This window comes from Dermacentor andersoni, chromosome 5, assembly GCF_023375885.2.
Source record: "Dermacentor andersoni chromosome 5, qqDerAnde1_hic_scaffold, whole genome shotgun sequence".
NCBI lineage: Eukaryota > Metazoa > Arthropoda > Arachnida > Ixodida > Ixodidae > Dermacentor > Dermacentor andersoni.
The window spans coordinates 112,329,033-112,352,051 of NC_092818.1; the positions used below are offsets into that span (position 1 = coordinate 112,329,033).

A 23,019-nucleotide genomic window follows, 5' to 3' on the forward strand; every position below is an offset into this window, starting at 1 on the left:
TCGTCTCATCCCCTCCGTTCCAGAGAGTGCGATTAACCTAACCATCATATTTGGACATTTTCACACCGCTTCATATGACCATAATGCGGAAATATAAAGTACTAGCCAGAGATCACCGATTTTGAGATAATGAGAACTTTTACTTTTCACTGCACCGTGTTCTATTAAACTGAACTTCCGTTAGGACGAACACAGTTAAGCCAAATTTCTGGATATGATGAACAATCTGTGAATGCTCCGTTGGTTTCCGATAGAACCAATGCAGAAAAAGAAAGAAGAAAGCTCCACTTAAACATGAACAGCCAACTTAATTATGTCGAACTTCCACAATCGCCACTGACGCCTGCTATTCGGGTAAGCAAGAGGGCTTGATCTGGGGAATTGAAAATGGCCACTGTTAGCTGGATGAGAAGTAAGTAGTGTTTCTTTGACATGAACAGCTACGATAGTGTCGAGATGTCATTAACAGCTACGCCAGCACCAAAATGACCTGGAAACTTGCATGACTGACACAATAGAAATGATAACTAAACTGAGAAGGACTTCAACGTGTGTCTGCATGCTGGTTATTAAGTGATAAAATTGCACAGGAATCACGAGAACGAACTCCACACGTGACGAAGATGTGATGTCCTGAAAATTTTAGTGCACTTTTTTTCATCAACGTTTAACAAGACATTGCAATATTGTCAAACCAAGCTATAAGCTTGGTTGTAAGAAGGGACAGGTAAGAAGGACAGGTTAGAAGGGACAGACAGAAGGCACAGAGAAGTGACAGAAGGACAGAAGCAACAGATACTCAATAGCTTCGGTAACAACAGTACATAGAGCCACACTATATTATCAAGCTAAACCAAAAAAATCTGTCTATTTACGTCTGCTTTTCGGTTCTAATACTGTTTTCATTTATTACTTTGTTTATTATCTGGGTGCACCAGAAATAGTTGATCTGGGGTTCTGCTGATAACTTCTGTTCAAATCACCTTCTCATAAAGCGAACAGAACTTTACGATTCCTTCAAGTTTGTCCTGACATTGGGCTACCGTACTATAATGACAAGAAAGTCAAAGATGACGAAATCTGCCTCGTATTTTGCTTCACTCTATGTACTGTCAGAACGTCATTTTGTCCATATACGGACTTTTTTTTACTTTAATTTCACACTGGGGCATATGACAACTTCAAAAGCATTTTAGGCTTGATTAATATACAAGAATGTTAGTTGCCTGAGTTGTCTGAAGGGTGAGGCGTCCGAAGTCGTGACGTCACCGTAATGACGTTCGCTGCCTCTTGCAATTAGGAGCAACAACGAAAACAAAGGGAAACGAAAAATCGCTAATAGCCAGCGAAGAGGTTAAGCGAACAAGCTAGAAGAAATCCAGGCAGTCACCTCACTTATTCTCGGTTAAATGAATAAACATGTTCTTCGCGCAGCACGCCACTTCGTTGGGTTACATTTTTCGCACAAACAATCTCTTCCACTTTTGTGAGTGCGCAGAAAGCCGAGAGGTCGTGACTTACTCCCTGAGCAAAGACACAGCGTTAGAAAGCAAGCCGCAGATGGTTCTTAACAACAGCAGAAATTTCTGCCGTAATACTACTGTCAAGCGCCGACCGTGACACAAAGAATGTTCCGACCGGGGCTCTTCTGCTTAGCGTGACAGAGATGACATTTCGTTTCGCACACAGGTGGTGCCAGTCTGAACCTGCAGTGCCTACCACGTTTCAGCGTCCTTAGTTGACAGTTTCAAGAAGCCATAGGCAAACGCGGGCTGCATTTGGAACAGTGTGGACCGATTCGGTACGAATGAGTCCCCACGGGCAGTTCAAAATCTGGCATCACGAGAGACTTAAACACGCCTATATGTTGTATATATTTAAGCGGGCAGTTGCAGCAGACGCCCAAAGGCCACTGTGACTTACAGTATAATCGAGCCAGGGACGACGCTTTAACCAACGTTTTGACAAATCTTTGACAAGGGGACTCGATAAGGACAAGTCTTTGTCAAAAACTTGACTCGGTATCCCTTGCTCAACTACCGTTATTCACCTGAAAGCAGCATTTTGCTGTGAATCTATCTCTTATACGTTCTACACGAGCACTGTAATCGAGGTGAAATTCATCATTGCGACAATTTTTCCGCTTCCCTGTGCGTTAGGGTGCTGGTCTAGGTAAAGCAAAGACCATCCGCTCGATTCCGCCGAAGACCACCCGGCGGCTTAAAATTGCCCAAGCTCTCCTGATCGGCTGCTCAGATGCATGCTGGCCGACCTGAATTGACCTGCTGCTGCTGGGCTGATACAGAAGATGAAATATGTCGCGTCGGCGAAATTTCACGAGATCATTCGGGCGAATTGATCTGCTCTCCGAACTTGTTTGTAGCACAATGCTCGATTATGATCTTTTAGAAAGGTTCTGCTCCCGACTTTATTTCCGCAGGTTTTATCCATTCAGCTCATAAAAGATGACGCTGGTCGTAGTAAAATGATATTTTTTTTTTTGCAATAGTAAGGTATGGGTTCAAAAGAATACGCAGCAGAGAGTCCGGTTGTCGTTTGACTGTACAGTTCTCTCCATATACCTTGTCGTCCCTTCGAGCCTTTAACTTCGCTCTCCGAAATCAAAAGTACACAAACATCGAAATAAGAGGTGTGAGGAGAATCGGGGTGAGGAGAGCTGTCATTCCGTTTCCACTTCCCTCCTTTCCTCCCCCAACATCCATCACCCCATCCCCTGGCGTTCCCCGCCGTTTCCGCAAAATCCTGCCAGACCGATTGTGAAATGCCAATTTTTTATTATTCTCATACTTTCTGCTCACTTTTGCCTAGCGCATCGATAGACCCGTCTCTTTCCGTTTGACACTGAACTACCTGGTTGGAATCACATTACGGGGCAGAGTGACGAGCACACTAGTCAAAACCACTTGCTCCACATATGTAAAAAAAGCTTGCTTGTAAGTAACCGGATCGTCAATACATGGAATCGAAATAGATCATTTTCTTCTTGTTGCAGGCGAATACCTGACTTGGCTTCCAATTTTCACCTCAAAGCAGGAGCCAATGCAGGACTCTCGTCCTCCTCTACAGGCTCGTGTTGGGACGGCGGGATGGGAGGGAGTGTCACGCGACCATTGTTGTCTCCTTTCACGTGTGTGTTCTTGGTCTGCAACTCCATACGTATTGCGTGTCTCGGTGGGGAAAAGCAAAAAAGAAAAAAGAAAACCCTCTCGCCGTGTTTGTGCTTGCTTCGTTTTATAAGTTCACGTTCTGACTCTGACGTACACATCTCCGAGGAATTCAGGTGCGGCGCCCGCATTCAAAAGCGGTGAGCAGCTGGAAAGTGTTTTACACCCACCCAGAGAACTTGTTTCATGATTTCTTCAAAACTTCCATCGTTTTCTTTCTTTTTTTTACATTTCACTTCCCTTTTTCAAAAGTTATGTCTTCACTCTCCAAATTTTCCTCCTTAATATCTTTCTAACTTTCTCAAAAAAATAAAAGGTAAAAAAAAGAACCCACTTCTCTTCTTCTCTATTCGTGCATACTTTCCACGTACTGCTCTTCATTTCTTTGTTGTGTCACTCACTCGCTATTTCAGGACATCTTCAAGTATGGTGTAGACCCCCCCCCCCCTCACAAAAGCAAGCGACGGTCTGTTTACTCAAAAACTATAAGATGGCTTGTGCAGCATCCAGAGTGCCTCGCGAACGCACGCACAGGGAATCTTTTTTTTGTACTTCTTATTCCTTTCATTCCCTCCCTTGGTGTACATATATACTTGATTTTTTTTCCCGCTCACAGCCCACATGACTGCGCGCCGTTTTCCATCCACCGCGTTGCCGGACGCCTTGTCGCTGCCGTCGCGGATCTCAAGTAGGAAGCTCTGAAAGCGAGTAGACTGCCTGCTTTCAGTTCTAAATGAAGTAACGTGGGGAAACGAGCTTCAGTTTGCGGATTGAAAGCCGCTGAAGATGGAGAGTGTTCAACGCTTGTTTGTGTTTGCCGTGATCATAGGTTGGGCGCTGACAGGTAAGTGGTGCCGCGGTCTTGGCCTGCGCTTTCGGTTACTCCAGGCTTCAGATGTATTCCAAATCTGGGTCAAGTGCACTACTTCGATTCTCTTTTTTTTTTCCTTCTGAAGTAGCTTCCATCTGCAGAGAAAGTCAAGACACTTGGGCATCGAGAACGTGCAAAATTACTGCGTTGCGAAGCATGGTGTGCATGTTTGATATTGCATGTCCGTGTACTTGTAGAAGAAAATACGAAGGCAAGCATGTCAAGAGACCCGAAAGTGTGTGCATAATGTAGCCGTTGTCCTTTAAATGAATGTGGTGTATGTGTTTAACGTGGAAGTATCACGGTGCGCTAAAGCATGCGTATCGATTTTGAAAGGTTTCGGGCGTTATTTGGAGCTATACGGCTCTGTCAGCAAGTCCGAAGCTTTGTAGTGTACTGTGAGATACACACAACTACTGCTATTGGCCCTCAGAAAAGTTGTGAGGGTTAAACGTCGATTCAAATCTAGAGCTTTCCGTTCTCGTTGTAGCTGTTACGCAGGCCGTATGGAATTAGAGTTTCTGACGAAGTGCTTTTCTGATTCACCTCATTAGCTACGTTCCTCAGAAACTCAGAATCAAGGTGTTGCTCATTTGTAAAGAGCGAGCTCTTTTAAAGCTTGTGTCCTCTCGTAACAATCACCACCACGTCCTTGCCGAAGTTGATCTCGGAAACACATTCTCTATTGTCATCGTTCTTGTTGTCATCTATTTACTTTATAATTGCATAGCCAGAGCCTCTGAGTATTCATTTTCACACGTTTTTTTTTGTTAGATAGTTTTACAGCAGAGATTGATGCCTTTAGGTGCCACTGGCAGCTTCTCATCACACGGAAAACAACATGAATTCCCAAAATGTCGCCAAAAAAGCGAATACAGGCGGAGACCATGAACATCAAGGTATTTCCATGAAACTGAGAAGCGCTAAAGAGAGCTAGAAATTCACATTCGATAAAGATGCACTGCTGGATAAAAAATTGAAGTACTTGAAATTGCCCTTTGTTGAAATGTCCCCGTCTCTGGCCGCTGTTGTGACGTGATTGTTATAGAGAACTTTATATATCGCTGGTGACTCATCGCATTTATCTCAGCGTTCGCTATTTTAGCTTTTTGAGTATTCAGTAGATTAGCCACGTATCCAATCGAAGAGTTTCCGTTCGACACAGTGTCCATGGTCGTACCTTACCTATTGCGCATTAGGCACTTGAACTTAGCTGGAATCTTCTTGTCGCGAAGGATACCTCGAACAACCTGCTATTCTTCCATCCAACTTGAATGCGCAGGAAGTTTTTTTACAGAGTGATTCATTCAAGTGATGGTGTTAAAGTTAATCAACTTTTACCAATCGCCAAAACTACCTTCTGTATGATCAGATGATTCTCGACTCGGAGCTCTTCCTCCGCTCCATCGAGTGGAGCACACCGCCGCCAATCCGACTCAAGAACAAGCTATGGTTGTCGAGTATTGTCGCACAGTGTCAGTGAAGCGCAATGATTACTTCTGTCAAAGCGGTGACGCTGCCATTCACTTTCTCCAGGCAATACATTTGGTAATAGGTATATGGAAAAGCAGGAAGAAAATAATTGCTAAGGGGAAGACAAATGTGGCCATAATGAAACACAGAGTGCTATGGCAATGTAATATGTATACGAGGTGCTCCTAAGTACGTGGATAGATGTAATGGTTCCGGGACTTGCATTTGGAAATTGGGTTATTTGGTTGAAGTCAGGGGTACAATTAGGACTCGAGGGCAGCCGAAGGTCAGTGAGGCTCCTTGCATTGGGCGCTCACGGGAATACCACATATGGATCTTTAGAAGGTGATATATGAAAGAAAGTAAATTGGTTTCGAGAGCTTTTAAGTACTTGTACAGGAAAAACACTGACTCACAGTGGAGGAAAAGAACTAGGAAACTTACCAGCAAGTATGCGACCGTTATAGTGCGCACCATGGCTAGAAAGAACGTCAAACGCAAAGTCAGGGAAGGCTGGGACAATCTCCTTTGTGGCGGCAATGGAAAAGAAACTAACTATGAGTTGCCTAAGAGGTAAAAACGAAATCAGGAAATAAATAATTTACGATTACTGAAAGGCAACCTCTTTACTTTTCGAAACGAGATCAGGATGCGTTATAACGCGTAGTAATAAAACGGTGTACACCAAGGAGGAAGAAGTTGTGCTTGTTAGGGAATTGATGGAATATGTTTTATTAGAATGCGAATATATCTACCCAGCTGTCCATTTATGCTCTGCTGGCCTCCTTGGAGTTCTTGGGTTCAGGGATAGCAGGGGCAAAGTAAACATGTCCGCAATAGATACTACTAAAAGGTGATTGGAGGTGTGGTGGCAGATAAGTAGGGCGACCCCAAACAACGGAAGCGTACAAAAACAAAGTTCCCAATAGGGGTTCAGAAAGTTTGATGCTGAGAATTCTTCGTGTGTCACTTTCTTTTAAATACGCAGGAGATTTAGCAAAATAAGAACAAGAGCTTGGTGGTGCCACACACCGACCCGTTTGAAAGGCGACGTTCATAGCTTCCATCCACCAATCCAGAAGCGTTGGGATTCCATGTGAAGCGTTAATTGGCCAGTAGTCGAGATAAGAAAGAAACGTTTAGAATATCATGGTAGAAAAAAAAAGCAGGGAAGAGATTGATAGAAGCCGAGTGGCTACATGTATAGCCATGGTAAAGAAATAGAAGTTTTAATGAAGACACAAGAGACAGTCAAGAAGAGCAAATCCGAAATGCCAAACAGCTGTGCATGTATAACAATACTGTTTAGCTCATGCAGGCTAGGGGACTATTCTTTCGACGTTCCGTTTTGAAGGGGATGCCACTAGAACTCATCATCGCTATCATCAGTCGAGATGATGAAGTGTTGTATGGAGGAAGGTTCTAGAATACGAGTGTGGGTGCAGTCAACAGCGACAAAATCTTTCAGGACACTCAAAGGAACAAAAGACGGGCCCGGGCAAAGAAAGCGGGAGAAATCGGGAATAACTTTCACTGCATGGTTGCAACCAAGTACTCAGGGGAATTTCGCGTAGCGGCGGTTACGCGCCATGCTAGAAATATCGCATAAAAGAGCTAACATTTGCTCTATTATTGTAACGATAAGTTATGAAGGAAAACAAAGAAAATAACGAAATACGTAATTAACGTCTTGTGCGCGAGGTCGTGCGTCGGTGTATGGTGACTGTATGCGCCTTCGCTCGTGGAACCGGAGAGCAGGTTTTAGAGGAACCCTTTTTCGCGCTCGGCTCATATTGGACCGTTGCTCCAGCGGTTAATTATCATACGAAATTGTTCATTTACGCACGAGCAGCAGATGGTCCGCAGTTTTACTTTTGCTTTCACCTCTTCAAGCGCTCGGTGATTAACCGCTGCCCCACGTACAGCACAGTTAATGAAAAAAGAAAAATTAATTTGTTGCAACGAAACGTGAAAAACTTTGAAGTCTCATTTTAATCTCGTACACTTCCATGGTTTCAGCGCTGTTGAAGTTTTAAGTAGTTCAGCTTAAGTTTATCGTTAACATTATAACGCGAATGAACTGGAAAGTAAATTCTCAGAAGGAATTGTTATTGCGGTTCTCATTATAGCCCTCCTGCTTAACAACCTAGTCGTTCACCAGTTTACCCTGTATATGTTAGCTTCAACATCGGAGATTTTGTTAGCGACAATCAACAAATAAAACTAATTTCTTGCGACATATCATGCACGCTAGCCATGTGGCGAGGCTTGTTGGTTCCGGAGGCATTTGAGTGCTTCAGAAGTGGCCAAGCTACTCACTAAATGTTGGAGCGCTCATTCCCTGCTATCTTGACTTCTTGTTATTACTGATAGATATTGTATATTGGCTGAGCCCTAATTTTTTGTCGAAGATAGAAAACGCGAAGCTGGCGCAGCGTTAACGAAGTTAGTTAGGAAGGAAAAAAAAAGGAAAGGACGGAAAGAAGAAGCAAGTGAATGTCAGTATATTCCAAGGACATGTATCGTTTACATTTATTTGTACAAAATACCCCTAAAGGCCCTCACGGCTGAGGGTATCACATGGGGGGGGGGCTACAGGCAATTGATAAAAAATGGAATATACCACACGTCATATGACATTAGAATATAAGTACGAAATACCGTTAATTCCGACAAGCACATCTACACTCTACATCTACAAGTGAAAGAACAGATGAAGGAGTAAAGAGCAAGATAAAAAACGAGCAATATTTTGAAACGTATTCTGGCAAATCTGTTCTGCGCAAGCCCACAAAGCTTCGCGAAAAGGAAAAAAAATGTAGCTTCGGGCTGCAGCCATCTGAATAGCATTGTTTTTTTCAATTTCAACAAAAAGTAGTCTTTTGGACCAGTTGGAAAGCAGATTTGGAAAAGATTAAAGCACGGAACACTGACCTTAAAGGAAGACGAGACGAACTGCAAGGGTGCTACTGACAACCGTGAATCTTTATTCGAACGTACTCGCCACAGTAATACATAGCGTACCCATCCCGTTCTTCTCATCTTGCTTTTTTTGTTTTGGTGTGTTTTGCGTTTCAACCTTATCCATCGAGTGGACAAAAAAATTCAGCAAATTATACAGATTGCCTGTTAAATGTGGCCACGGCCCTTAAACGTAACAGTGCCATTGATACTAGAAGAATCAGCTATTTCTGGACCAAAAGCGCACGATTCAATGAACAATCAGAGTTATTAACAGGAGGACCACGATCGTTTTTTCCTCGTAGTTGTTTATGGCGCAAATAATTTGTGAAAGAAAAGCGAGGGAAATTTATTTCCCAAAAGGCAGAGGGGTCAGCCGTAACTTGCGCTGGCCTGTGCACTGGAGGAAAAAGAGACGGTGAAAAACAGGACAAAGAACGAGTCACGATGATAAGAGGAGTAGGTGCGTCCACTGCGTCGTGGCATCTCTAAAGTCATGAGTCGAGTCCGGTGACTTGTAGGAAAGGTTTATAGCTGCCCGTGTAATCACGACACGTGCATTTCAGAAGTGGTGGACGCGAAGAAGTACAAAAGGGCACAGGATGAGCAGGACAACCCGACAGATCAAGTTGTCAAGAACAAATGCTGGCTGAAGCCCGACCACCGACGCTGCTCGGACTATGTGCCACGCTGGTACTACGACACAACGTACTTGCTTTGCAAGCAGTACCTGTACGGTGGCTGCGGCGGAAGAGATGCTAATGCATTTAAGACCCACGACGAGTGCATGAGGTACTGCACGTTCGAGGTGAGTTCAGCTGGGTGACCGTTAAATATGGAAAGTTGCACGATTGCTTCTATAAGTGTCGCACTTTCTGAAGCGGCGAATCTCGAGGGGGAAAAGCATCTGAAGAGGTTTAGCTCACCCTGTAATGAGCAGGGCAGTACTGTATAACACGAGCTGTGTAACGGCTGACATCTTGCACGAAACGCAGCATCCGTTCCTCGAATTATCATCTGCACCGCTGTGACGCATGGCCGGTAGCATGATGACCTGGGACGTTAGAAAGGCCGCGGCTCATCCTCGATCTCAGCAGTCATACCACTAGGTTGCTAATGTGGACACAGAAGTCCTCAAATTTCCAAGAATAATGGGACGTCTTTGCGTAGTAGGTGTGGCTCTCTTTGTGTGGTGTGATTGCGAGTATTCTTCGGAGTAAGTGAAATTTTCTTGTGCATTGCTTTTTTATTTATGCTTGCAGTGCTTGTTCTTATGTAATGTAGCCTGAGCAACTAACTAACTAACTAACTAACTAACTAACTAACTAACTAACTAACTAACTAACTAACTAACTAACTAACTAACTAACTAACTAACTAACTAACTAACTAACTAACTAACTAACTAACTAACTAACTAACTTAAGCCATACGTGCCAAATCCTCTTAGATGCTTTAAGTGCCAAGGTTCGGCCATAGTTCACAGAACTTTCGAGGGCGGCTGACATGTGCAAAGTGCAGTGACAATGAACATTCCTCCGAAACGTGCCAGAACACTCCACATTGTGTCAATGTGATGGCGAGCATGCCGCATATTCGCGGTCCTGCCCGTCTTGGAAAAGAGAAAAAGAAATTGTGACAATCAAAGTCAAAGAAAACATATCTTTCAAGGAGGCCCGGAGGCGGGTGTCATACCTACCTAAGAGCAGCTTTGCCGATGCGACGCGTCAGGGGGCGGCGACACAACGGCTTCCGGCGGCTGTCCGACCCACAAGCAGTGAGTCGGAAGTTACGCCACCTGCTCCCGCGGAGGTTGCAGCTAGCGCTGCTCCGTCACCCCAGCAGAAGGGGCCATCCACCCCCGGGCAGGTGACCTCGAAGGTCTCGTCCAACGTGCCGAGGCCTTCACGTCAAACAAAGCGCTCGGAATAGCGCGTGCCCAACGCCTCGTAAGAGGCGATGGATACAGCCACCAGCAAGACGGCGCCACCAGCGCCTAAGGAGCGGCGAGGCTCTCTCGATCGCTCCAAACGAGACAGAACTCCCGTCACGGGGCCTACAAAGGGCCCGTGAACTAACCTTTCCTTTCCAGGACACACAGTGTCAAACTCTATCAAAATGGATACACAAATTATGCAATGGAATCTGAGAGGTCTCATCCACAATCTTGACGACGTAACCGAACTTCTACACAAATTTAATCCAAAGGTACTGTGTTTTCAGGAAACGCACTTAAAAGCTACACAGACAAATTTTCTCCGGTTGCACACTATCTTTCGTAAAGATCGTGACGAAGTGAACACATCATCCGGCGGTGTAGCCATAATTGTCAATAAACCTATTGCTTGCCAACACTTGCCGCTTCGGACGTCCCTCGAGGCAGTTGCAGTTCGAGCAATTATTTTTAATAAACTAATAGCCATCTGCTCTATCTACATACCTCCAAGCTATCACATGAGCAAAATAGAATTCTACGAACTTATTAATCAACTTCCTGAGCCGTTTCTTTTTGTCGGGGACTTTAATGCTCATAACGGTCTCTGGGGAGATTCCAGGACTTATTCGAGGGGTCGACTGATCGAATCCTTTATTCTTATGTCCGGTGTGTGCCTATTTAACAGGAAAAAACCCACCTACTATAATATTGCACATAATTCATACTCCTCGACAGATTTAGCGCTTGGATCTTCCATACTGTTTTCTTACTTAGACTGGAATGTTATAGAATATCCATTCGGGAGCGACCACTTTCCAATAACTTTAAACTTACTAACACGAGACGACATTCGCCCACAGGTACCTCGCTCGAAACTTGACTCCGGTGATTGGAAGCATTTCAAGGAATCTTCTTACTTATCACAAGATTTTATACGAGATTTCGCCATAGATAATGCTGTAGCATATTTCACCGCCTTTATTATTGATGCAGCTGAAAAGTTTATTCCACAAACAAATGGTCAGTCATCTAAGAAACGTGTTCCTTGGTGGAATGAAGACTGCAGGGATGCACGAAAAAGACAAAATAAGGCATGGGGCAGATTGCGCCAATATCCTACAGCGGAAAATCACATCGCATTTAAACACATCAAGTCACAAGGACGGCGCACGAGACGGCAGGCTAGAAGAGCAAGCTGGGAGAGGTTTCTCTCAGACATCAATTCCTATACCCAGGAGGCTAAAGTATAGGACGGGCTGAGAAGGCTAAAAGGGCAGCAGATCAACCCATTACCTTTGATTAATGAGCGAGGAAATACCTTGGAAAACCAGGCCGATGCCCTTGGATTACATTTTGTACGTGTATCAAGTTCCGTAAACTATCCACAACCATTCCTTAAATATGAGCAAATAGCAGAACTTAAGTCAATAAACCGTAAATGCAGACCAAATCTACCATACAACTGCCCTTTTAATATTGCCAAGCTTAGAGCTGCGTCGAGCTCGTGTATGAGCTCTGCACCTGGAGTTGACAAAATCATCTATGACATGATTAAAAACCTGTACACTGATACACAGATGACACTTCTGGCACTTTTTAACTATGTTTGGGCTGCTGGATACCTCCATCCTCATGAAAAGAAGCTATCGTAGTACCGGTCTTGAAACAAGGCAAGGACCCATCCCACGTTTCAAGTTACCGTCCAATAGCACTGACAAGTTGCTTATGCAAACTCTTCGAGAAAATGATAAATCGTCGTCTTTTACATTACCTTGAATCGAATAAAATGCTCGACCCTTATCAGTGCGGCTTCAGAGAATGTAGGTCGACTACTGACCAGCTCGTGCGCATTGAGGCAGGCATTCGCGACACCTTTATCCATAAGCAGTTCTTTCTTTCCGTTTTCCTAGACATGGAAAAGGCATATGACACGACTTGGAGATATGGGATTTTGCGAGACCTCTCAGAAATGGGCATTCGAGGGAATATGCTTAATGTAATTGAAAGTTATCTATCAAACCATACATTTCGCGTTAGGGTGGGCAATGCTCTATCCAGGCCATTTACACAAGAAACTGGGGTGCCGCAAGGAGGCGTGTTAAGCTGTACCCTTTTTATAATCAAACTGAATTCCTTGCGCTTATCTATACCGCAGAGCACGTTTTATTCGGTATAAGTAGATGACGTACAATTAGGTTTCAAGTCATGCAACCTTTCTATTTGTGAGCGACATGTCCAGCTTGGCTTGAACAAAGTGTGTAAATGGGCAGAGGAAAACGGCTTTAAACTGAATCCTGTTAAAAGCTCATGTGTCCTTTTCACACGAAAAAGAGGCCTATTTGCAGAGCCCAGTGTAGAACTACACGGACAGCACATACCAGTTGTCACACAACACAAATTTTTAGGAGTCATATTAGATTCAAAACTGACCTTCATTCCACACTTAAAGCACCTAAAAGAGAAATGTCTAAAAACAATGAACATTCTTAAACGTTTATCACATACAACATGGGGCACCTACAGGAAGTGTCTGATGAACGTGTACAAAAGTCTTATACGCACACGCTTAGACTATGGGGCCATAGTATATCAATCTGCCAGTCCAAGCGCCTTGAAGATGCTTGACCCTGTTCACCACTTAGGTATCCGCTTGGCGACCGGTTACTTCAGGACAAGTCGTGTAGAGAGTCTCTACGTTGAAGCTAATGAGTGGTCGCTTCATCTTCAGAGGTCATACTCCAGTTTCATGTACTTTTTAAAAGTGAACGCAAACTGCAACCATCCCTCTTATGCAAGCATTAACGACGTGGCATCTGTAATGCTCTTTAATAATCGATCTGCAGCAAGAAAACCATTCTCTCTGCGCATTAGAAAGCTTGCTGAGGAAATGCATCTTCCAATTCTTCAGCAAAACCTGATGGTCCCAGCTAAGCCATTGCCGCCATGGCAGTGGAAGCCCATAGAATGCGATACATCATTCGTAGAGGTGACGAATCACGCCCCAGAGGTACATATTTGAATGTACTTCTTGAAACTTCAGTCGAAGTACTCGTGCATAGAGTTTTACACTGACGCTTCTAAATCACATGCCGGCGTGTTTTATGCTGCAATCGGACCATCCTTCTCCGAGTCCGATGAACTGCATCCGGCAACAAGCATATTCACCGCGGAAGCTTATGCAATTCTATCTGCTGTTAAACAAATCAAGAAAGCAAAGTTGCACAAAGCCATTATATACACCTACTCTCTAAGCGTTGTAAAAGCCCTAATGTTCCTCCGCAATCATCGAAACCCTGTACTTACCGAGCTTTATTGCGTTATTTGCACATCGCACATGTCTCAGCAGCAAGTCATAATATGCTAGGTACCTGGACATAGGGCCATTGAGGGTAATATGCTAGCTGACGAAATTGCCACATCAATTGCTTCACAAGATATCCATTCTACCACTGCACTACCTGCCTTGGACATAAAGCCTTTCATCCGAAAGAAACTCAGAAGCCATTGGCAGCGCTTATGGGAGGCTTAAACAAATAATAAGCTTCACTTGATTAAACCAAAACTGGGTAATTGTCCCTCCGCAACAAAAGCACGACGAACAGATGTCCTATTCTGTCGTCTCAGAATAGGACACACATATGCCACACACAGTTTCCTGCTAACTGGAAATGAATCACCATCCTGCGGTAGATGCGGTGAAAGGTTCACCGTCCTCCACGCCTTCCTGGAGTGTCGGCAAGCCGAAACAGACAGAAAGAAATACTTTCCGCTAGCATACCGGCAGCACATCCCCCTTCATCCTGTAATGTTTCTTGGTACAGAACCATTGTTTGACAACAGAGCAGTCCTAAGTTACTTAAACGATGTTGTCTTACATGTTGTTAGCCCTACGAATTTGTAGCACATCCTCTCTCAACAGGATGTTGCTGCGATATTTTTGTACAGCACACGCCTTCAGGCCCTTCCGTTTTAAGGGCTCTCTTAGGCAGTAGTTCGTCTTGCAAACGTTTGCTTTCAAGTATTTTAAAATATGATCATTCTATCACAATGTATCTTTTGTGTTCTTATTAGTACTCCTTAGTCATTGCCATAATTTTATTACATATAGCTTTTATGCACTTTACAGATATCGCTTTTAGGCCCCGTTACAGTTACGTCACAATAACTTACGGAATTCATCTACCCACCACAAACCCATCATCACTGACCTGGCGTTCTTTGGTCATAATTGGCCCTTGCGCCATAAAACAACAAATTCATTCATTCTAACTAACTAACTAACTAACTAACTAACTAACTAACTAACTAACTAACTAACTAACTAACTAACTAACTAACTAACTAACTAACTAACTAACTAACTAACTAACTAATCGGGAGGCTCAGACCACATTACATGAGAAAAGCACAAGTTCTGCAAGCATAAATAGAAAATAATTAACTAAATAACTTACTAACTAGCTAGTTACCACAAGCTACTCTAGCTTTAGAGTTTGGCGGTAGTTGTAGTTATGCCCAGTCACACAGATACCACCTGGCGAGGTCACACGACGGCTCGCCGCTTTCACCACTTGGGTGCAACTGGCGGTCGGTTAAAGGCTGGCATAGCGGGCCGTAGAGGAAAGTTAATTAACTAATTAGCTAGTTAGGTTGCTAAGTTAGTTGGAATCAAATACCACGTCGCCAGGTAGTATTTGTGTGACTGGGCATAACTACAACTACCGCCAAACTCTAAAGCTGGAATTCCCCAGTGGATAGCGCCTATGTCGCACCGTCTATATGATGCCAGGACTTCCAGAGAAAGAAAACTTACTTACCTAAAATAAAAAAAAAATATGTATTTACAAACTTAAAATTAGTCTTAGAAAGGCAGTTCGCTTCATCTTAACGCCTATCGTCGCAAGGATTCACCGACTCAGCTGATGACTAACAAGAACATTTTGTCTTTTGGTAAATGTACAGCCATTCCTTGACTAAAATTGCTGTTCATATTGCTCTCTAGTGAGTAGAATTTTTTATTATGACTCATGCTTACGTCCTCCTTTATCACGTCCAGCATGGCACGCTCATAATCTTCATACAGCACCGTGTTTTGCTCGCAGTCTCGCCCTATGCTTTTCAAACATTCGTTTTTGCCTCGCACTATCCCACAATGAAACGCCTTACTAGAAAGTTTCCGATGATTGATGAGGTAAAAGCGTTTGAAAGTGTTCCATTAAGTTCTTTTCGTCTTAATTACTGTACATAAAAGTTAGTGCCAAAATTTTCTTGTTCGTTCATCATTGATTCTGATTCGTTTTTCTTATTTTCCTTTTATCGGTATCTCATACGTATGTTTAGATTGTGTTACGCAATATGTTCTTGTCTATTTTCCCATGCGCCCACCTGCTTGGTTCTCGAACTGCAGTTTATCTTGTATAAGAAAATAATAAAAGAAAAGTAGAAATCATTCGTACCTCGGTGGTGCAGCTTTCATTCCATCTCCTTAGATGGGACGAGAAGGTCCTTCTTCCGTGTAGAGATTCTGCTGCAGTTAAGCTTAGACACCGCTCCGGTAACGTCAGGTGCGTGTAGAAGTGGTTTCCGTGATTGCCGCGGTTGCTGGAAGTGATCCACCACGTTGTGTCTTCGTGCCAGAAGTATGCTTGACGGCGCATAGAGGCACATGACGGCGCATAGAGGGCGCGCATAAGAGTTCACTCGGGCTAGGATGCGCTTTTTCTGTTCCACGCTCTCGGGTTTAAGATGCCTTGAAGCCTATGCGTGGCAAAATTTTTGGGAGAGGCTTTTATGGAACTGAGTAATCGGGACGCAGCGCAGTTGGCAGCAGCTCGAGCCGTTCATGACGTAAGCCTAACCTAACCTAACTTACATAAGCAAACTTCAGCTGTTCATGGCCTGCATCAATACATCGAATACGCGCGGAGCGCTTTTTATTTTTTATCTTATCAACACAGGTTCCCGAAGTAGGAGGACATTCCGGTGGTCAAGGTGGCCGGCAGCGAGGCGCCAATCGTGGCTGAGGCACGGACTTCAAGCTCGGGCTACAGCTTGTGTTTTATGGTAGATATGTTAAGCTTTGTGCTGGTGCATATTAAAGAATAAATTCTGGCCCCGATATATTTTCTTTTGTAGAAACGTGGCAGGGCCCCAATCTCACGCCACAGCAGAGTGTCAAACGATGACATTTTGCACGAAGCGGTTTAACAAGCAGCGTGCCGGTGCCACGACTTATTTATTTTTTGCACTCTTGCTTGTAATCACACAAATACAAAAAAAAAATTATCGCAAGCGTGCTTTTTTTTTTTAATATGGAATATAACATGGTTGCCCTGAATGTCAGCGCCGTCAACAAAAATATCACGATACGAATAGTCTCTCAGAAAGAAAAGCTTATGTGGGGCTCTTGGTATCTTGGTATTGTAGCTTTCTTTCCTTCTTGCCAAAGAGGAGGACAATGTGGTCATCAGTGCCGATAGACTCGCCAGTCGTCTCCTCTGTTTCTGCGTTTTGCAAGTAGGTGTCGGCAGAATGACACACTAGCCACCTATACAACGTGCGCTACTGCCCACGTTCAAAAGTGAAATTCACTCCGATGGGCGTTTATTAAAGGGAAGACATTCGATGTTCGGGAGAGGCGTCGCGCCGCAGTGGCGCCACCTATGAGGGTGTCCGGCACTCATCCGCGATGCGTCTGCTGTTTTGAAGGAATGTACGTTAAACACGGAATCGTCGTATCTTTAGTCGTTAGAGATGCCAGGTGAAGTCAATGTAATTCTTTAAAGCGAATTGAGTGATGTTGCGCAGTCACGCTGTGATGGAGTGGCGCCGGACAAGTTCGCCAGCGTGCCAAGAGGGAGTGGCACAGCACGCCTGCTCTTGAGAGAGCGCCAATTTGGCCATATTCTGCGCAATGTGGGCATTTTTAAGAGTTGAGTTTTCGGTGTATAGGTGTGGTAGAGAGTGAGGTGCGGCAGGGGAATGAGTTTGTTTGAAGCTGTCGCCATGCAAGCGGCTCCTTCCCGTGAAAGGGACTTGTGTGAGGGCGTCCACCTGGGAATGCCCCCACACACCAAACACACCTCTCATCACAACGCCCGAACTGTGGGAGGCAGGGCTGTCCAGCTCGGGCCAGCATGGCCAGCCGGGGACTGTTGTGGAGGGTCCCGGGAGGCTGCTGCGGCCGCAGCAGTCTCGCGAGAAACTTTCGCGCAAGAAACAGGAACTTCAATTTATCAGTTTATACGGTAAAGGCACAAAAAACAGCGCCACATCCGAAGAAGCGTACATCATGGCTTCAGCCGTGTTTTGAGCATACAGTTTGTGACCTCAGCCGCAGACGCGGGCGCACTGTCGAAAAGATTTGAAACGGTTCGCGTTGCCTTGGCAGCCGCCGTAGATGAATTGGCGGCACCTGCCGGATGAACGGTCAAAGTAAAAGGCGGTGATTCGCCCGCGGCAGGGTCCCTGGGCAGATGGAAGGGAGCACAGCCTGGGCCTGCCCTGAGCGCTGGCGCCTGCGTATAGAGCGAGAAAGAGTGTTGTATCTTCATTTTTTTGAAGAACAAAGGCGCGATCGGGCACGTTCATTCTGGTCACCAGTGTGTCTGGTGTACGATGAGCGCGGGACAAAGTATATCACTTAATAAGCCATTTCAGGTGCTTTGCATTTTACAGGGCAACCACAATGTCAACACGAATGTCCGCCACGGATAACACCTTGAGATTTGAGAACAGGAAGAAGTGCTTTCGCATCTAGGATCATATTGCATCGTCACGTGAGCGTTATGAGCTGCGAAGGATTAACACTGTTTTATTTGCGTGAACCAGACCTCAGCTAGCTTTGGATCTGCCTGACTGGACGTGTGACTGGGGTGTGTTCCGTTCTGTGCGCCTTAATATAACGATTACATTCATCTTAAATAGCACACTAGGCAAGCCATCGGGTCAGCCTCATCGGACAAACTCTGTCGCTTTTCTTTTGAGGTAAACTTGCGGCTAAGTAGTCATGGACTAGAATAATGAGAAAGTACTTTATCGGCGAAGTACGGACCATTATACAACATAGGGCAATCGAGGTTAGAATGCGCCGCCTCAGTTTGGTACCCCCTTCGCGACAATCGAATTTACGCTCTCGAAATGGCCCAGAACAATTTAGAGCATCTTATCGTGTCCAACTATATTGGAAATGATAACGTCACCGAGCGCAAGTGTCACTGACAGATAATTTGGCCTTCATCTGTATACCGTCACGCGCATCTCGCGCCGTAAGTACTTTCGTGTGTACTTCTTTTTCACCGCCCATCATATTATCGTCCATTGTGCAAGAAGTTCTTATGTCTCCTCCTCAGTATGTCTTTCCATGCATGGACCACAGACATTTCCGTTCTGCAAGACTTCCACTTTCCGCAGCTCGTTCCTTCTACGAAAATCTGGAGAGCAAAACAGCCTTCCTGCGTTCAAAACGGGTATAGCAGACCACCAGCGTTTCAAGAAGACTTTAACTGACTGTACTTGATAAGGCAATCCCTTTTTATACTTGATAAATTTTATATTGTGTTATAATATTTTATTTTGGTTTATTCACTTCACGTCTCTCTGAATTTATTATATTTTTTTCGGAAATTAAGATGAGCTATTTGATGGTATTTTGGCTAATTGATGAAAAGTTTTTTTAAGCCACTCTCCTGTCTAATGCTCCGGCCCTGAGGGTAAAATAAACGAATAATTAAAGGAAAGAAAATAAGCAAATAAAGCACATCTTATAATGGCAAAGCACACACATATAGGAATGGCAGCTTACAGATATACTTCACAAGAAAAGTGTTTAATCAATGCCGGTACTAAGATACTGGACTGAAACTTGCAAAATAACGCGACGACTTTGTAAAAAGCTAAGGAACGTGCGATCAATGATAAAACGAAGGTTTACAGGCTTAAGATCAAAACAGACGAAGACGACAGTACATACAAGAAAGCGAACTGAAGTGCTAGGGGAAAATAAGAGGAGAGAGAACACTTTATTAACAGTTCAAGGTGGTAAGGGTGTCAAAATCTTTAGTGCAAGGTATCGCTGACGGCGTATTGGAATCAGACAGGTAATCTCATAAGCAGGACAGAACAGGAGGGGCTAATTGGTACCATGTCAAAAAGAAACCTATGGAGGGTGTCAGAGAGTCAAGTTGTCAATTTCCTTTAGAATATTAGTAATGGAACATGCGAAAAAAAAAAGAGTCTACTGGCGCAATAAAGAGGTAATTGAAGATCTTCTGTGAAGGGACTTAGTCCTGCAGTGGACTTACGCGTATATCACAATGTCGATTCAAATAGGCCGTGAAGCTTCGGGCGAAAAGCGGTTCAGAACAAATTGTCATCGACATCAGGAAGGGTCATCAGCAGCGATAGAAGCGCGACTATGTTTGGAGGGAACAAACATTGGGAAAGAAACAAGCGTTTCTTTAATTAAAACGAGACACAGTTAGGTTCATTCAACGAAAATAAAATTCCTTATCAATTTTATATGTGCGTGACGAGTAAAGAAAAGACAAATCTATTTTATTTTATCAAGAAACACTTTTTTTCCGTGCCCATCGTAAGGGGGAGTTGACGCCACTATCGATTGCAATGCAACGTAGCCAAGGTCGATTCAAATAGGTCGCGAAGCTTCGGGCGAAAAGCGGTTCAGTACAGATTGTCACCGACATCAGCATGGGGGGTTATGGGAGCAGCGATTGAAGCGCGACTATGTTTGGAGGGAACAAACATTGGGAAAGAAAAACGCGTTTTTTAATTCATACGAGACACAGTTAGATACATTGAACGAAAATCAAAAATCCTACTGAATTTTATATATTCGTGACGAGGTTTAATTTTCTTGTTATTAATAAATGCATTTCTTTTCAAGCGCCCATCGCTACAGGGGGCGTTGACGCCACTATCACTCGCAATGCAATGCACGTCTTCATATGGGCAGAAAGGCGCACTTGTATCACCTGTTGAAATACGCCCCCCTCACAGTTTGTGCTTTTTGCTTGTTGAAGTTTGTCTGAATTTGGTGACGTGGGTAGCTTCATCGCTTCTTAATCTGTTCAGTCAAAAGTAGTGAGTTACGACCGCCAGATAATTGTGTAGTTGTTTTCGTGCGACTGCGCTGGCCGACGGGCTTGGCATCCAACAATAGGATCAGCACTCTACACCTAAAGCTTTCGTCGACCTCCAAAGAAAGTACGTTCTGTGCAGGGATGCGATTTCGACAACCGTACTGCTGGCCTTTTCCTGCATCGCTTTCCACGCTGAAAGCTCGAAACGCCCATCAAGTCGAATGGCGGGGCATTTGAATATATAGCTCCAAAGGAAGAACAACAAAACAAATTTCGCACCTTCGAAAACAAAATGACGTCACTTCTGCTTTTAACGGACATGGTGTCACATTATTTTTTCTTCCGCCGGAAGTGTTCCCACCACATACAGATGGCGCTAAGCCCCATGGAGCGCCGATGGACCGCCATGTTTTGAACGTATGGGCTCCTATGGAAGCTTCGCTACCATGTATATTTACCTTGACGTAGCGCTTGACGTGTTCAGAAAGGCGCGCTCTCAAAGTTCACCTGCTACAATACGCCCCCCTAACAAGTTGTGCTCTTTTATTTGTCGACGTTTATCTGAAATTGGTGACATGGGTAGCGTCATCCTTTCTCAACCTGTTCAGTAAAAAATGGTGAGTTACTTAATTGCTTAAGTTATGGGGTTTTACGTGCCAAAACAACTTTCTGATTATGAGGCACGCCGTAATGGAGGTCTCCGGAAATTTCGACCACCTGGGGTTCCTTAACGTGCACCTAAATCTAAGTACACGGGGTGTTTTCGCATTTCGCCTCCATAGAAATGCGGCCGCGCGTGGCCGGGATTCGATCCCGCGACCTCGTGCTCAGCAGCCCAACACCACAGCCACTGAGCAACCGCGGCGGGTACTTAATTGCTTACTTTAGTTGTTTTCGTGCGACTGCACAGGTCAACGAGCTTGGCATCCGACGATAGAACCAGCACTCTACACGTCAAGTTTTCGTCGGCCTCCAAAGAAAGTATGTTCTGTTCAGGGGTGCCATTTCGACACTCGTACGGCTGACCTTTTTTCGTGCATCGCTTTCCCAGCTGAAAGCTCGAAACGCCCATTAAGTCGAATGGCGGGACATTTAAATATACAGCTCTAATGGCTGACCACCAAAACGAATTTCGCGCCTTTGAGAACAAAATGGCGTCACTTGTTTTTAATGGATATGGCATTACGCTGTTTTTTTCTTCCGCTGGAAGTGTTCCCTCCTCGTACAGATGGCGCTAAGCCCCATGACCCGTTCATGAAACGCCATGTTTCATAAACGGCAGCGAAGCTTCTATGGAAGCTTCGCTACCAGGTATGTTTACCTTGTATATCCTTGGTAATCCGTGCTATGCGCTTAAGATCATCCATCCGGCTCTGATATTTAAGAAAGTATCTCAGTATGTTTGGTGGAAGTATGCTATTCAAGGGATTCAACAAGAACGCGGCCTTTGTGATAAGCGAAAAGGTTTTTCTTCTTCGCTTTTTAAAGGGACTGACAACCTTTCTTCAAGCGCTCCCCTTTCTTGGCGCATCTCTTCCCCCAACAATTGATCCGGGCAATGACTGGAAAGGTTTGAAAAGCAACGAGTGGACCGAGTCGACTGAGGCGAGCGGCTGTGCACGTTGCACCGCTAGCGTGGTCGTTGCGAAAACTTGCTATAGGCCGGCGTGCCGACGCCTGCACTTCGTTGCGGTACGGGCGGTGTCCTCACAGTGGCTTGTTGTGTATGCGCGAGAAGGTCGCGAGACGGCGACGCTCCGTCGATTTGTGGCTCCGCTTCCTCGCGCACAGGCAGTGTCGCTTTTCTGTAAAGCTATTTGCAGACTACAAATACACTGATGAATAGAAATAATTTGTAATAAAAGGAAGTAAACGTTTTTGTGACTTTAGAGCGAGCGAGCGAGCGAGCGAGAGAGAGAGAGAGAGAGAGAGAAGGGGAGGAAATACAGGGAGGTTAGCCGGTGTAAGTACCGGCTGGCTTTATAGATGCAGCACTTGAAACCAATTGAGGCCTGTCAATTCATTTAGAAATGGACACGGTTTTCAAGGCCCATTGACACGTTTGGCCACAGAATGTCACGCTCCGTCATTGTTGCGTGAATTTCAGTGCCGACTGAAGAATATAACTCCATATTTAAGGGATAAAATTAGGTTTCTTCCAATTATTGTGATTCACGGTCCCGCCACCGACACTATAATCTCAAGACACATACTGAACGGTTGTCGGTCCCTTTAATGACATTATGTGTGGTGTTGCTGATACTAAGAGACTATAAACTAACCAAACAGAAAATATATCAGGTTTAGTGCTGTATGCTTAGAGTGAAAGGGCGAGAGAGAGAGAGAGCCCACCCTCTTGCACGAAGAACGAAGACGGGAGCGAAAGGAGAAAAGACAAAACGCTTTGGAGAAATGTAGATGAGAAACAAATCTTGGTGATACTGACGTCATGTGACTACAATAAGTTGCTGCAAATATCTGCGGGTGTCTGGT

The 23,019-nt window shown here is 44.5% G+C and overlaps 2 protein-coding genes and 1 long non-coding RNA gene across 4 annotated transcripts in view; 2 read left to right on the forward strand and 1 right to left on the reverse strand.

Annotated features, from left to right (window-relative positions):
- Positions 1-23,019, forward strand: part of LOC140218506 (uncharacterized) — a 276,906-nt gene that overhangs the window by 200,699 nt on the left and 53,188 nt on the right. The window lies entirely within an intron of this gene.
- LOC126532298 (kunitz-type serine protease inhibitor C4-like) lies at positions 3,770-16,544 on the forward strand. Of its 2 annotated transcripts, none has more exons than XM_050179986.3 (3): positions 3,770-4,029; positions 9,060-9,298; positions 16,384-16,544. In XM_050179986.3, the coding sequence occupies exons 1-3, from the start codon at positions 3,972-3,974 to the stop codon at positions 16,447-16,449; spliced, it is 363 nt and encodes a 120-aa protein (XP_050035943.1). In that variant the 5' UTR covers positions 3,770-3,971; the 3' UTR covers positions 16,450-16,544. The 2 variants fall into 2 exon arrangements, with proteins under 2 accessions (XP_050035943.1, XP_050035942.1); XM_050179985.2 differs by having other exon boundaries at positions 3,779-4,029; positions 9,057-9,298.
- The window catches only part of LOC140218401 (uncharacterized), a 47,272-nt gene continuing 41,895 nt past the window's right edge, over positions 17,643-23,019 (reverse strand). Inside the window, exon 7 of the mRNA XM_072288118.1 lies at positions 17,643-17,943. Within this exon, the coding sequence (XP_072144219.1) occupies positions 17,756-17,943 (188 nt within the window). The 3' untranslated portion in view covers positions 17,643-17,755. The remainder of the gene's footprint in view (positions 17,944-23,019) is intronic.